At 44.4% G+C, this 12,177-nt stretch overlaps 1 protein-coding gene and 1 pseudogene across 2 annotated transcripts; one reads left to right on the top strand and one right to left on the bottom strand.

Moving 5' to 3' along the window:
- The first annotated feature begins 726 nt into the window (after nucleotides 1–726).
- On the top strand, nucleotides 727–3,834 carry LOC124664231 (annotated as a pseudogene).
- A 526-nt stretch (nucleotides 3,835–4,360) lies between these two features.
- Nucleotides 4,361–8,785, bottom strand: LOC124666580 (mucin-1-like). 2 transcript variants are annotated; one of them, XM_047203921.1, is made up of 9 exons: nucleotides 8,617–8,785; nucleotides 8,389–8,489; nucleotides 7,263–7,320; nucleotides 5,949–6,275; nucleotides 5,575–5,829; nucleotides 5,309–5,458; nucleotides 5,041–5,193; nucleotides 4,625–4,926; nucleotides 4,361–4,583 (listed from the first exon to the last, which is right to left on the bottom strand). In XM_047203921.1, exons 4-8 carry the CDS (start codon nucleotides 6,265–6,267, stop codon nucleotides 4,667–4,669), a joined length of 1,137 nt encoding a protein of 378 aa, XP_047059877.1. In that variant the 5' UTR covers nucleotides 6,268–6,275; nucleotides 7,263–7,320; nucleotides 8,389–8,489; nucleotides 8,617–8,785; the 3' UTR covers nucleotides 4,361–4,583; nucleotides 4,625–4,666. The 2 variants fall into 2 exon arrangements, with proteins under 2 accessions (XP_047059877.1, XP_047059878.1); XM_047203922.1 differs by lacking the exons at nucleotides 8,389–8,489; nucleotides 8,617–8,785 and having other exon boundaries at nucleotides 7,263–7,510.
- Between the last annotated feature and the right edge of the window lie 3,392 nt (nucleotides 8,786–12,177).

Genomic DNA, 12,177 nt, shown 5'->3' with positions numbered 1-12,177 from the left:
CGACTGAGAAGACGGAAAAAAAAATCCGGGATCGAAACTGCTACTGATACCACTTGCTAGGTACTAGATGTCTGCCCTCGCGTCACGCACAGGTAGCTGGATCATAGTCTCGGATTTTCTTACATAGAGGGAGTGAGATCCAGGGAGAGAGGAGAAAGGAGTGCAGCAGCTCGTTACAATTATCATCCATGCCTCCCTATTCTGGAACGGTGCCTTTAGTCTCCGTCATGACCTCTTCTTGGGCCACTTGGGCCATCTTCCTCTCATGGGCTCGCCTTGCATCGCGCTTCCTGTGGTGGGTACGGCCTGGGCCCATAGCATCGTAGTTATACTGGAAAATGGGATAAGAGCATAGATTCAGCTGGCACCCAAATCTGCACAGAAACTGAGGAGAAACATTTCCGTATAACTTTCATCATGGCGATTCTAGCAATTTATCTAACACCAAATAGAGTTTCTTCTACCACCAAACGCGTTTTTGGAGCTGCTCAACAGGTTGATAAGCTAAGTCAGATGGATTGGTGCAATTTCACTGCTAGCTACCTATTTGAAGGAATCAAGGAATACAAACAATCTAATAAGCCACTCATCAAAGTAAAGGGTTGTGTCCACATACTCAGCGTAAGAAATATTCCAATCGCACTGGTGGAAATTAGTTACTCATTTAGTCTAAACAATTGTTGTAATGTGCTCATGTTTTTTAAAAATATTTCCATTGCTACCGCAATGCAGGTCATATTCATCGATTTGGTGAAAATTGGTGCATTAAAAATACCAGGGGGTTTTCCACGAATTGGCATTGTCACTACTCGGCATAACAAATTGGCAACTTCGTGTTCACATCCCTTCCGTGACTATCAGGTATGAACTCATCGCTCATGCACTAAATCTTGTAAGTTACTTGTAATACAATTTTTTTGCTTTGAATAACAAGATTCAAAATCGTAGGTCCCCTTTTTTCGCAGGAAGCAAATCATAGATAGGAGCATTCTCTATCCTTCCCTGTAACATGTATACATGCAAATAAAGTAATACTTTTTGCAACTTGCGTCTCATCTAGCATTTATTTACCAAATGTAATGATCGTTCAAGTTTATTACTTTTGTGGAATTACATTTAAGCAACATCTGTCATACGTACTTATGTTCCCCCTATGGTGCATACATGTTCGCTACAATTAAACTTATGTGTATTCTGATCGGATAGGTTCGTCATCTAGAAGAATCGGTCTATGCTTCTCTGCTTGATAAAATACCGAAAGATAACATTATAGAAGGGAGAAAATGTGCTGACTCTGATACAAATACTGATGCTGGAACTGATCAGTTTGGTACAAATGTGGAAGATACCACATGCAACAGCACCAAGCTAATGGAAACATGCCACTACTCACGGGCCACAAGATCTCATGAGGAGGTAACTGTCCATTACTCACGAGCCACAAGATCTCATAAGGAGGTAACTGATTTTTGTTTGTGAAGCTTGAAATCAGTTGCAAGGTGCATATAATTATTTTTAAAATTGATCTCATGTTTATATTTATCTGGGTGGTATATATCTCCGGGATGTTTAAACAGCCAGAAGATCCTCTCGATCATGGCAGATCTATTCTTGGGGCATCTCAGAAGGAACATCTCGTTTCAGCAGAGCTTGGCAGTACCACATCATCTCCTAATACATTAAGTTTGGACATTGTTGAAGCTCCTGAATTAGACACCTCAACTCCGTCAGCAGGTTCAAACCAGACACTCATTCATAATAACATTATCGATAACTATGTTATAAGTAAAAATATTATTTTGTTATCTTTGCAAAACGCTCTTCTTTGGTAAGCTCACCTGATACAAGTACATGGCTATGAAATGGAAGCATTTTTTCTGTTAAAGTTGATTTATTATTTTATACATCTCAGATAACTCTACGCTGTAACACTTTTTGAATTGCAGTACCTAGTTTATCCGCAGAATCAGCATCTCATGAAGACACTCACACCAGACACAAAACATTGGATATCTCCGCCAATGCTGATAGTACACGTCATCACTTCGTGGAGCAAGAGCACATAAACTTTCCAAGAGATGGCCAGCAATTGCAGTCCAACGGGCCTTCTTCAAAACCTTATGCTGCCCAAGTTTGTCATCACACTTCACCTTTGTCACTGCATTTTGAATTTTGCAGATGATTTACATGTACATAGTGGGTGACAATTCTACACAGCATGACATGGATGTGATGAGTACTCCATGGTTTCTTTACAGATTGCCGAGGGGATGCAAGTTGCTCCAGATGTTTCCCTGGGAAGGAACAGGGCTTCTCCGTCGACGATGGAAGAGGGTTGTCGGACCGCCAAGAAGGCGAGGGTGGAGCAACCCAGCGGCTATGTGCAGCCAGCTGGAGTAGGCGCGGTTGTGGACACGAGTTTACTTAACTGCCCCCTCTGTTCCCGTCCCTTCAAGCCGGCCTCCTGTCTTCCAGGTTGGAGTAATTTTCTGTCGCCCGTTCTTTCTTTGTGATCTTAGAAATATCTCATAACAAACTTCGGTTTGTGCAGTGCAAAAGTGGGCACTTGGCTTGTGGCACCTGCATCGCTGAGCTCCCTGTCATTCGCTGCCAGAAGTGTGAGCATGGTGGTGCCTTTGACGTCCATAACATGATGATGGACACCATCGTCTTGTCTGCCAAGGTCAAGTGCTCGCATGGTGGCTGCCAGAGCTATGTCAGCTACCATGAGCTTGATGACCACCACTCCACCAGAGCATGTGCCCGTGTGCACCCTGCTACTGCACCGAGCCTGGCTGCGGCTTTGTCGGCCTTCCGCTGGCGCTCCTCAGCCACCTCACAACTCAGCGCTCCTGGCCTGTCCACAGCATCGAGTACGGTAAGGAACTCCGGCTTCAGGTGCCGGTGTCGGAGCCACGGCATCTGCTCCTCGGTGAGGAGGAAGATTGTGTGCTCCTCTTGGTTGTGGCCTGTGGGAGCTGTCGGCCAGAGCAGGGCTACTGCCGTGTCCGCGGTGCGCTTAGGAGCATCCTCAGCTCTGCAACCGCGGTCATGCTCAATATTTTGGCATACTTGCCACCGGTGGTGGCTGGCCGCAGGGCGCACATGCTCCTGCTGGACATGGATGTAGAGAGCAGCACCAGGCCTGGTGAGGTCGTTGTGGAGGAGCTGTCATCTTACTTGACAGTGCCGCCTGTTAAATGCACAAGAACATCAAGAGTTTTGGTATGAGACAGATCCTTTAAACATTTGTGGAAGAGCAAAATTCCTCTAAAAATCAAAATCTGGCTCTGGTTAATTTGGCATAATGCAATAGCTACTAAGGACAATCTCCTCAAGCGCAACTGGTCTGGAAATCCCAGCTGCCAGTTTTGCAATGAGCAAGAAACCATCACCCATCTTTTCTTTGGCTGTTCTGCAGCCAAATTTGTCTGGAGTGCAGTGGCTACTGCTGTTAACTCTCCCACACGTCCTGGGAGCTTCTCACAATTTTTTTGGTGGTTTCCCCAATTTGCTCCGGTCAGCCGCAACACACAGATAGCTGGTTTAGCAGCTATTTGTTGGGCTATCTGGAAAACTAGAAATAAAGCCTGTTTTGAGAACAAGATGATTAGCTCTCCCTTTGACTTAACCAGCTATGCTGATGTGTTTATGAATTACTGGGCAGGTTTACATGGAGAACAGGATGCTTCAGATCTTCGTGCTGGTGCAGACGGACTCATGCGCCTGGCTGAGGTGGCTGGAGTAAGATCTCCTGGAGATGGTGATCGTGGCGGTCTTCTGCGGCTGGAGGACAACAGACCTGAAGATGCAAATGATGATGCTGCTGCCTGATGTCCTTGGATCTCTCCATGTTGTTCCTTTTGAGCAAACAATCTCCCCCTTTGGCTGTAGGCAGGGGGTCCTTATTCTGTTAGCGTTAAAACTGTGTTTTGGTTTTGTAATATTTCCCCTAAACGCTAGCATTAGGCGGCGATCCTCCGCTTTGTTTTGCTTTTCGTGAACATCGTTGTATTTTCGTTATCTCCCCTGGTAATGAAAATTCGATCCCTGGTGGATCGTTTGGAAAAAAAATCAAGAGTTTTGGTACAATGAAAATTTCACAATGTATTTGCGGCTCTCGCGAGTTTCAGTCTATTGCTGGTTGGTTGCATATCAGCTTGAAGGCATGCTAATAACACAAATGGTTTTCTCAACATCCAAGTAACATCAACTGTGTGACTTTCCCAAGTACACATCCAGTAATATGCATGACAGAACAAGCTGAAAATCTATGTGTGAGAGATATTAAGCTGGAAGCAGCAGCTTGAGAGATCTCTCTTTAGTTTTAATTTGGAATACTCAGAAATTTCTGAAGAAATAAAGCATCTGGAGATAACCAAGTGATGACCAAGGTACATACTCCGTAGTAAACTGTTCATACATTATGTTGCAAGATACTCAGGTGATCAAACACAAAGGGCACATAAAAATCTCAGATTTTTCGATAAAGATAGATATATGGGGCAACACGAGCTCCCACCATGCTAGAATGCAACGATAGTGGTTCCTGAATACAAATGAGACAAACTAGAGCAACAACACTGGTTCCATAAATACGAATGCGGCAAATTAAAAGGTACAACAGTTAGACAGTTTCATGGAGGACCATATTCAGTTGACTAACTTAGTTTGCGTTGTCAGTAGAGAAGGTCTTTGTAGATTCTGCATTGTCGCTAGCGGCATCCAATTCTTCTGCTGGCTTGAGCATGCGAGACCTCTTGTGACTGGTTGTCAGCTCCTCGACAGGATTGTTACAACATTCGCGCAATCTAGGACTTCTCCTTGGAGTACTTGTGTGGTAGTTCTTCTTAGGATGTTTCGCTCTAGCCAGCTTTGTGCCACCATCTTCAGACGTCGGAGCCTTCGGAGTGGTAGAAGCCAGGCCTGCAGCATGTCACTGTTAACTTCAAACTAGGAACCGTTGCATGTTTGCTCGCAATGGATCGTTTGTATGGTAAACATACAACTGACCTTACAAAGGGATAGAGATGAACTTACTGGGGAGTGGAGCTGATGCTGGGGAGGTAAGACAATTCTTTGATTCAGCAGTATCAAGAAGCGCCTTTTCCATACCCGAGGGCGCTATAGTAGCTCCGAGCTGTGTGTCACCATCTTCAGAGGTCAGAACCTTCGGAGTGGTAGAAACCAGGCCTGCAGCATGTCACTGTTAACTTCAAACTAGGAATCGTTGCAATGTTTGCTCGTGATGGATCGTTTGTATGGTAAACACACAACTGACCTTACAAAGGAGTAGAGACGAACTTACTGTGGAGTGGCGTTGATGCTGAGGTAGGACAATTCATTGATTCAGCAGTATCAAGAAGCGGTTTTTCCATACCCGAGGGCGATACGGTAGCTCCCAGCTGTGTGTCGCCATCTTCAGAGGTCACATCCTTCAGAGTGATAGAAGCCGGGCCTGCAGCATTTCACCGTTAGCTTCAAATCGGAACTGTTGCAATGTTTGCTTGACATATGGATAGTTTGTATGGTAACCAAACTACTGAACTGACACAGGGATAGATAAGGACTTACTGGGGAGTGGTGCTGATGTTGGGGAGTTAGGACAACTCTTCGATTCAGCTGTATCAAGAGGCACTTTTTCCATAGCCGAGGGCAATGCGGTAGCTACCAAAGCATTTGCAGACTCGGTATCCTCTTGACTTCCTTCACCAGCTGAGACAAATGCAGTCTGCGCATCTTGACTTCCTTCACCAGCTAGGACAAACACATCCTGCTTTGGGTCACCAACTTCAGAGGACAGAACCTTCGGAGTGGCACAAGCCGGGCCTGCAGCATGTCACTGTTAACTTTGAATAGGAAATTTCCACAATGCATGCTTGATGTGGATTGTTTGCATGATAAACACACAAGTGATGAACTGAACTGAGGGAGATTAAAAATTATACTGGCGAGTGGAGCTGATGTTGGGGAGCTAGGACAATTCTGTGATTCAGCCATATCCAGAGGCACTTTTTCCATAACTGAGGGAGATGTGGTAGCCACCGAAGCATTTCCAGATTCAGTAGCTTCTCGACTTCCTTCACCAGCAGAGGCAAATGAAGCCTGCCCATCTTGCTTTCCTTCATCAGCTAGGACAGACACAGCCTGCCTATCCACTAACGACGCCTGGGGCTGAGTTGCAATGTTATCCTGTTGAACAGTCTCCTCATCGCTGGTCAAGTCAATAAAATCATCACTCACTTCTATGAAATCTATAACTGTCATCGTGTCGCCTGAAATAGTAAAACAGCGTGAGCAATGTTGAATGAAAAGTGACAGCAGCAATCAAAAGAAGTTGATGCTATATCATCAATAAACAACGGTAAATCGGCAACCAAAGGAACTTGTCTCTCTCTAAGATTTAAGATATAGCAAATCAAATGTAAGCATGTACTTTAGACCTTCACAGGCTCTATAACTTGGATCCTACGCTCCATATCAATACATTCAGAAAAACATAATGCTACAAAGGACTATTGATGAAAAAAATGTGCTAACACTATCTTCATAAGTCCAGTTGCAAACACCGTTATAATTAAGTGTTAAGATTCTAAAAAGTTTGATTTTATGAACTGTAGATGCTGCTTTATTTCTGACACGTCCGTTCAATTTACGGTGTATATGGAGCAGTCAACTTCCTACTGGTTCAATTAAAAAAAAAAGAGATTACATGCTGGTTAACAGAAAATGATTGACAGCATCACTGAAGAATTTTGTAATGAAGTTTCAATTTTTTTGTCGAACAGTAGAATTTTATTTGCTGAATTTCATACTTAAGTCACAAAATCATAGGCTTCTAAATTTTCTAGATAATTTATACATAAAACCACTAAGCAAAGATGCATCTCGTTGGTGGAGAAAAACTTGTTTGCAGTTCAAGAGAGCATAGATGCAGATGTGCCTTCCAGTCATGCTCTTTGGCTGCTTATAGAAGTACGGTCAATTTAAATATGATTTGTTTATATTACAACGTACTACGGTCAATTTAAATATGATTTGTTTAGGCTAACCGTACTACTCTAAGTAGCGGAAACAAATCATTTTACTGCTGCCATCTTTAGGACATCTATGTTTACCACACTAGTATAAGTTGACCGTGTTGGGATGATTGAACTGTTGATGCTTTTAAAAACAGAAGACTGCTGGCAGGTTTACTAATCAATTCGTAAGTTCCAGAGAGATTTATCTAAAAAGAACAAATCTTGAAGAGTTGGGCAAACCTTCTTTCTCTGCCTCTTCTTCTCACTCCAGCTTCAGACTGTTCTTGGCCTGCTTTCTCTAAGAAAAGGGCAAAGAAAAAAATGGTAATAAGTCGGCAACCAGGAACTTATCTCTCTCTAAGATAGCATATCAAATTTAAGAAAAGAAATTTCCATAAGTACATTATACTTTAGACCTTGACAGGCTCTCTAACTCGGCTCCTAGCATCCTTCATATTAATAAATGTAAGTAAACATAACAATACAAAGTATTATTCACGACAAATGTGTTGACACTATTTTCATACGGCTAGTTCAAACGTCTTTATAATTCAGTGTTCAGATTCCAAGAAGTTTGATTCCGTAAACTCTAGCAGCTAATTTATTTCTGACACGTCCGTGCAATCTACAGTGTATATGGAGCAGTCAACTTCCTACTGGTTGAGTTTCAAAAAAAAAAAAAAGATTTCCAAACTGGTTAACAAAAAAAAGGATTGACAGACACACTGAAGTATTTTGTTGCAACTTACAAAGTTCCAAATTTTGCGTCAAAAAAAGAGTTCATTTACTGAATTCCACACTTGAGTCAGAAATCTTAGGATTTGCTTTGATGCAGAGGCTGGGGCTTCGCTCCCCCATTTTGAAAAAAAAAATCTTAGGATTCCTAATTTTCTACCAAATTTGTACAGAAAATCTCCGAGCAAAAATGTATCTGGTTGGTGGAGAAAATTTTGGTTGCAGTTTAGGAGAGCATGGATGCAGATGTGCCTTCCAGAGAGGTACTTTGACTACAGATGTGGTTAGGCTAAACAAATACTAATATTTAAGTTGCAGCACTACCAACGGCAGGAGATATGTGTTTACCGTACTAGAATAAGTTGACTGCGTTGGGATGATTGAGCTGTTGATGCTACTAAAAGACTGAAGACTGCTGGCAGGTTTACTAATCAATTCATAAATCTCAGAGAGATCTATCTAAATAGAAGAAATCTGGAAGGCATGGAGCAACCCTGCTTTCTCAGACTGTCCTTCTCACTACCAACTTCAGGAGATCTATGGTTGAGGTGTTGATGCTTAAAACAACTGAAGACTACTCCAAGATTTACTGGCGAATTCATACATTTCAGAGAGAAAAGATGGAGCAAACCTTGTTTCGCAGATCTCCCTTCTCACTCCAGCTCCAGAGTCCAGACTAGTTCCCTTGGTCCTTTCCAAGAAGAAAGTGGAAAGCAAGCGCGGCAAACAAATCTGCAGGGGAGGGAGAGATGCCTGGGTAAATTGCTTCTCGCAGTGAAGAGAAAACAGAGCAATTTTTAACTTTTAGAAAAGAAATTTGGGAAAAGAGAGGACGATGCAGGAAACCAGGGTTCCTCACCAACAAGAGGAATCGACCAATCTTGGCAACACGCTTCCTTTCCCAGATCAAGATCACCGGCGGTAGGTAGGTAAGTCGGGAGACCCAGGTTTGGAGCGCCGGCTGGCTTGGAAACTTGGAACTAGAATGCTAGAAGCAGGGCGAGAGTGTGAGAAGTGGTACTCCTGCCTGAGGAGTTGGGAGTTCGGGACGGCTCCTCGGGAGGCGAGGGCCCTGTTACTGTATTTTTATTTTATTTTCTTTGCAACAAGAGCGCCCTGGTGAGGGGTATTTTTTTTTGCCCCTCTTTACTTGGTACTTCTATAATTTGCCCTTCATTACTTTGCAATGGATTTTTTGCCCCTCTTTACTTGGCACTTTAACAATTTGCCCTTTCTGAATTATTTTGTTTTATTTTGAGGATCAGGCTAAGAACCCTGAGCCAACCTAAATTCCCCTTGTTTTATTTCTCATCCACATGGCTGCGCCGTCAATGTCGGGCCTTGTCTCAAGCCCTCTCTGCAGCCTGCAGCCATAGTCGAGCTGCTCCTTGTCAGCTAAGATTGAATGGCAGGAAGAGCACATAACAAGCACGAAGAGCACACCGTCGCCACCACCCTCCCGTGTGGCGTCGCCTTCCCCAACCTTCGCGAGCTCGTTCGCCGCTACGCGCGATAGAACAGAGAAGAAAGTGGTCAGGATGAGTAGGGAGTCGCAGTGGAGTAGAGCGGGGAAAGGATCAGCATTTGGGGAAGAAACGCCGATCCGACACGAGCGACACTGCTCGATTTGGGCGCTCGGGACGGGAAGCCATGGATGGTGGGCAGAGTGGAGCGAGGCCACATCGGAGGAGGGCGAGAAGGTGGAGGATCTGGGTAGTGGAGGGGAGGATAGCGACCGGTGCAGTTCGTCGGCTGCGGGGATGTGTGGCAGAGCGTCCGTGCCATGGAAGAAAACGGTTGTTGGTTGTGCAAGTCGCGTGAATCCCAGGGTCAAATACTCATATGGGATTGATGGGCAAAGGTGACCTTTCACATGGGGCTAATCAGTCAGAGGGCAAATAGTTTAAGTAGCAAGTAATGAGGGGCAAAAGATACACTCCAAAGTAATGGAGGGAAAATTATAGAAGTACCAAGTAAAGAAGGGCGAAAAGTAAAATTCCCCCCTGGTGATGACTGTGGCTTTGGGTTTGGGATCTTTTCACTGTGTTATTTCTTAAAAAAATATAATTCAATAAATAATACGCATTTTTGGAGAAAAAAAATAAAAATAATAAGGTATTGACGTTGTTTAAGTATTAGGTCAGGCCGATAAGAGCATCTTCACCCGTGCCTCCTATACGGCCTCCGGCTCTGGTAGGGCCGATTTACGAGTCGTACGGGGGGTGCGGGAGAAAAACATAGCATATATATGGTGCGAACACATCGCAACTCATACAAACTATATAAAAATATAAATAAAAAGGAGAAAAAATAACTACCCCCTGGCCGCGCCAGCCTGGTGTGTGGGGCCCCCAGGGCTCCCCTCTGGCGGCTCTCGGGTGTTCTGGAAGCTTCGTGGGATTTTAAGATTCTGGGCGTTGATTTCGTCCAATTCCGAGAATATTTCCTTACTAGGATTTCGAAACCAAAAACAGCAGAAAACGGGAACTGGCACTTCGGCATCTCGTCAATAGGTTAGTTCCGGAAAACGCATAAAATCATCATAAAGTGTGAACAAAACATGTAGGTATTGTCATAAAACAAGCATGGAACATAAGAAATTATCGATACGTCGGAGACGTATCACTGCCAGATCGGATTCTAGCAAGCAACCTCCTGGAAAGAGGCCATATGTGTTATTCGTATATTCTTTACTGTATACCGCTATTGGCTTATTGCTGATTCCATTCCACATACGATTGTAAAGCTACTAATTGGCGGCCACGCCTTGATGTCCAAAGGCGGCGGGCAGGGATGGCGCGGCCCGTCGGGCTTCCTTCGTGTGGGGGGCTTGACATCGGGGCAGCGCAGGTGGAGTCGAGGTGGCGGGACGGCGGCGCTTGTCGGTGGGCGGAGCTTGCTGGCGCACGGCAGGGAGGCGTGGAGGAGACAGTGATGGGCACGCGCGATGGTGGGCCGGCGGCGCTCGCGTGCAGTCCTGCCTCTCGGTACCACGCTCGCGCACTCGATCTGGGGACGACCTGGATCCCCATCTGGGCCAGCACGGGTCAACCCGTTCCATCTGTTAGCCGGAAGCTGGCCGGCGGTGAGGGGGCTGCTGGCCTGGCCAAATAATGGGGGTTGTCCTAGGGTTCCAAATCACGCCAAGATGAAGATCTGCCCGTTGCGAGTTTCTGTTGATCTAGCTGGAGTGTCGTGTTCCGGAAGGCGCCGTCGGCAAACTCCATTGGGTGATTCATGCCTAGAGATTGCTGGATCAAGTGGGATTCGGTCGTGCGCACCCATGTTTTACTCTGGCCGTTTGGTTACAGAGGGAGCGTTTCGAAGCTCTGCTGGCGGTTATTATCATGGAGCACGTTTACGTTCCGTGGTGCTGGCGGAGAATGACATGGAAGTCGAAATCTGTGGTCTTGCAATGGTGACTCGAGTCTAGGTGGCGAGGAGGAATTGGCTTCGTGATCGGTGTCTTCGGAGCAGCGGCATGCGAGTGGGGGCAACTGCATAGAAGAAGTTCAAAATCTTACCTTTCAAGGTGAAAATCCAAGATCTGGCCTTAATTGGTTGTGCCTGACAATGTCCTTGTTGAAGACATTATTTTGAGAGTGAGAATTTTCTTCAGGGTGAAAACCTAAGATCTATGATCTGGCGACGACAGCGCTGGTGCACTGTTACCTTCTTGGAGGCGTCGCTTTTGGAGAAGCTGAACTTTTGGTGCTGTCATGGTGGTGTTAGTGTTGTTGTTTAAAAGATTAGATCACTGTAGCGGGGCTTTTCTTTTTTGGTAATTTTTCTTTATTTTTTGGTTGTGCACATCCGTAATGTCGCTAGGGCAGTGCGTTGTTGCAGAGGCTGGGTGTAATTGATATCTCTGATATTAGTATATACTCTTTGTCGAAAAAACTAATTCTATTCCCTACCATTCACCTCCCAGGTCTGAATTGATCCCATTCCCCTCCGAGATCTTAAATGATTTTCTTCATAATATGTATTGTTCATGAGATTTAGCACCAGCTAAATGTTCCGATATTTGTTTGGACATGCCATTTACATGCTAATTGATGCATTGCGTTCTTAGATGCATCGACACATGGTCCATATTAATTAACAAAATAATAAATTTGTAATATTTAATACTGATCATGTATCATTTTGTAACATTTAATACTGATCATGTTCACTATTCCTATGGGATTAACAAAAAACCATCGAACCCTCCATACATTTAATACTGATCATGCATCTTTTGATATGTTTGATTGGCATGCAAATTTAAACATATCAAAAGATGCATTTTTTTATTAACTATGCCACCGTAGCAACGCACGGGTTTTCTGCTAGTAAGTAAACAAACCGGCTTGTCCTTTGTGCAAAAAAGGATTGGGCCACTTGCTGCAATTATTATTCCCGCATTTTATTTACT

The sequence above is a fragment of the Lolium rigidum genome, chromosome 6, assembly GCF_022539505.1.
Source record: "Lolium rigidum isolate FL_2022 chromosome 6, APGP_CSIRO_Lrig_0.1, whole genome shotgun sequence".
Classification (NCBI taxonomy): Eukaryota; Viridiplantae; Streptophyta; class Magnoliopsida; order Poales; family Poaceae; genus Lolium; species Lolium rigidum.
This window is presented reverse-complemented; position numbering and strand designations above follow the sequence as displayed.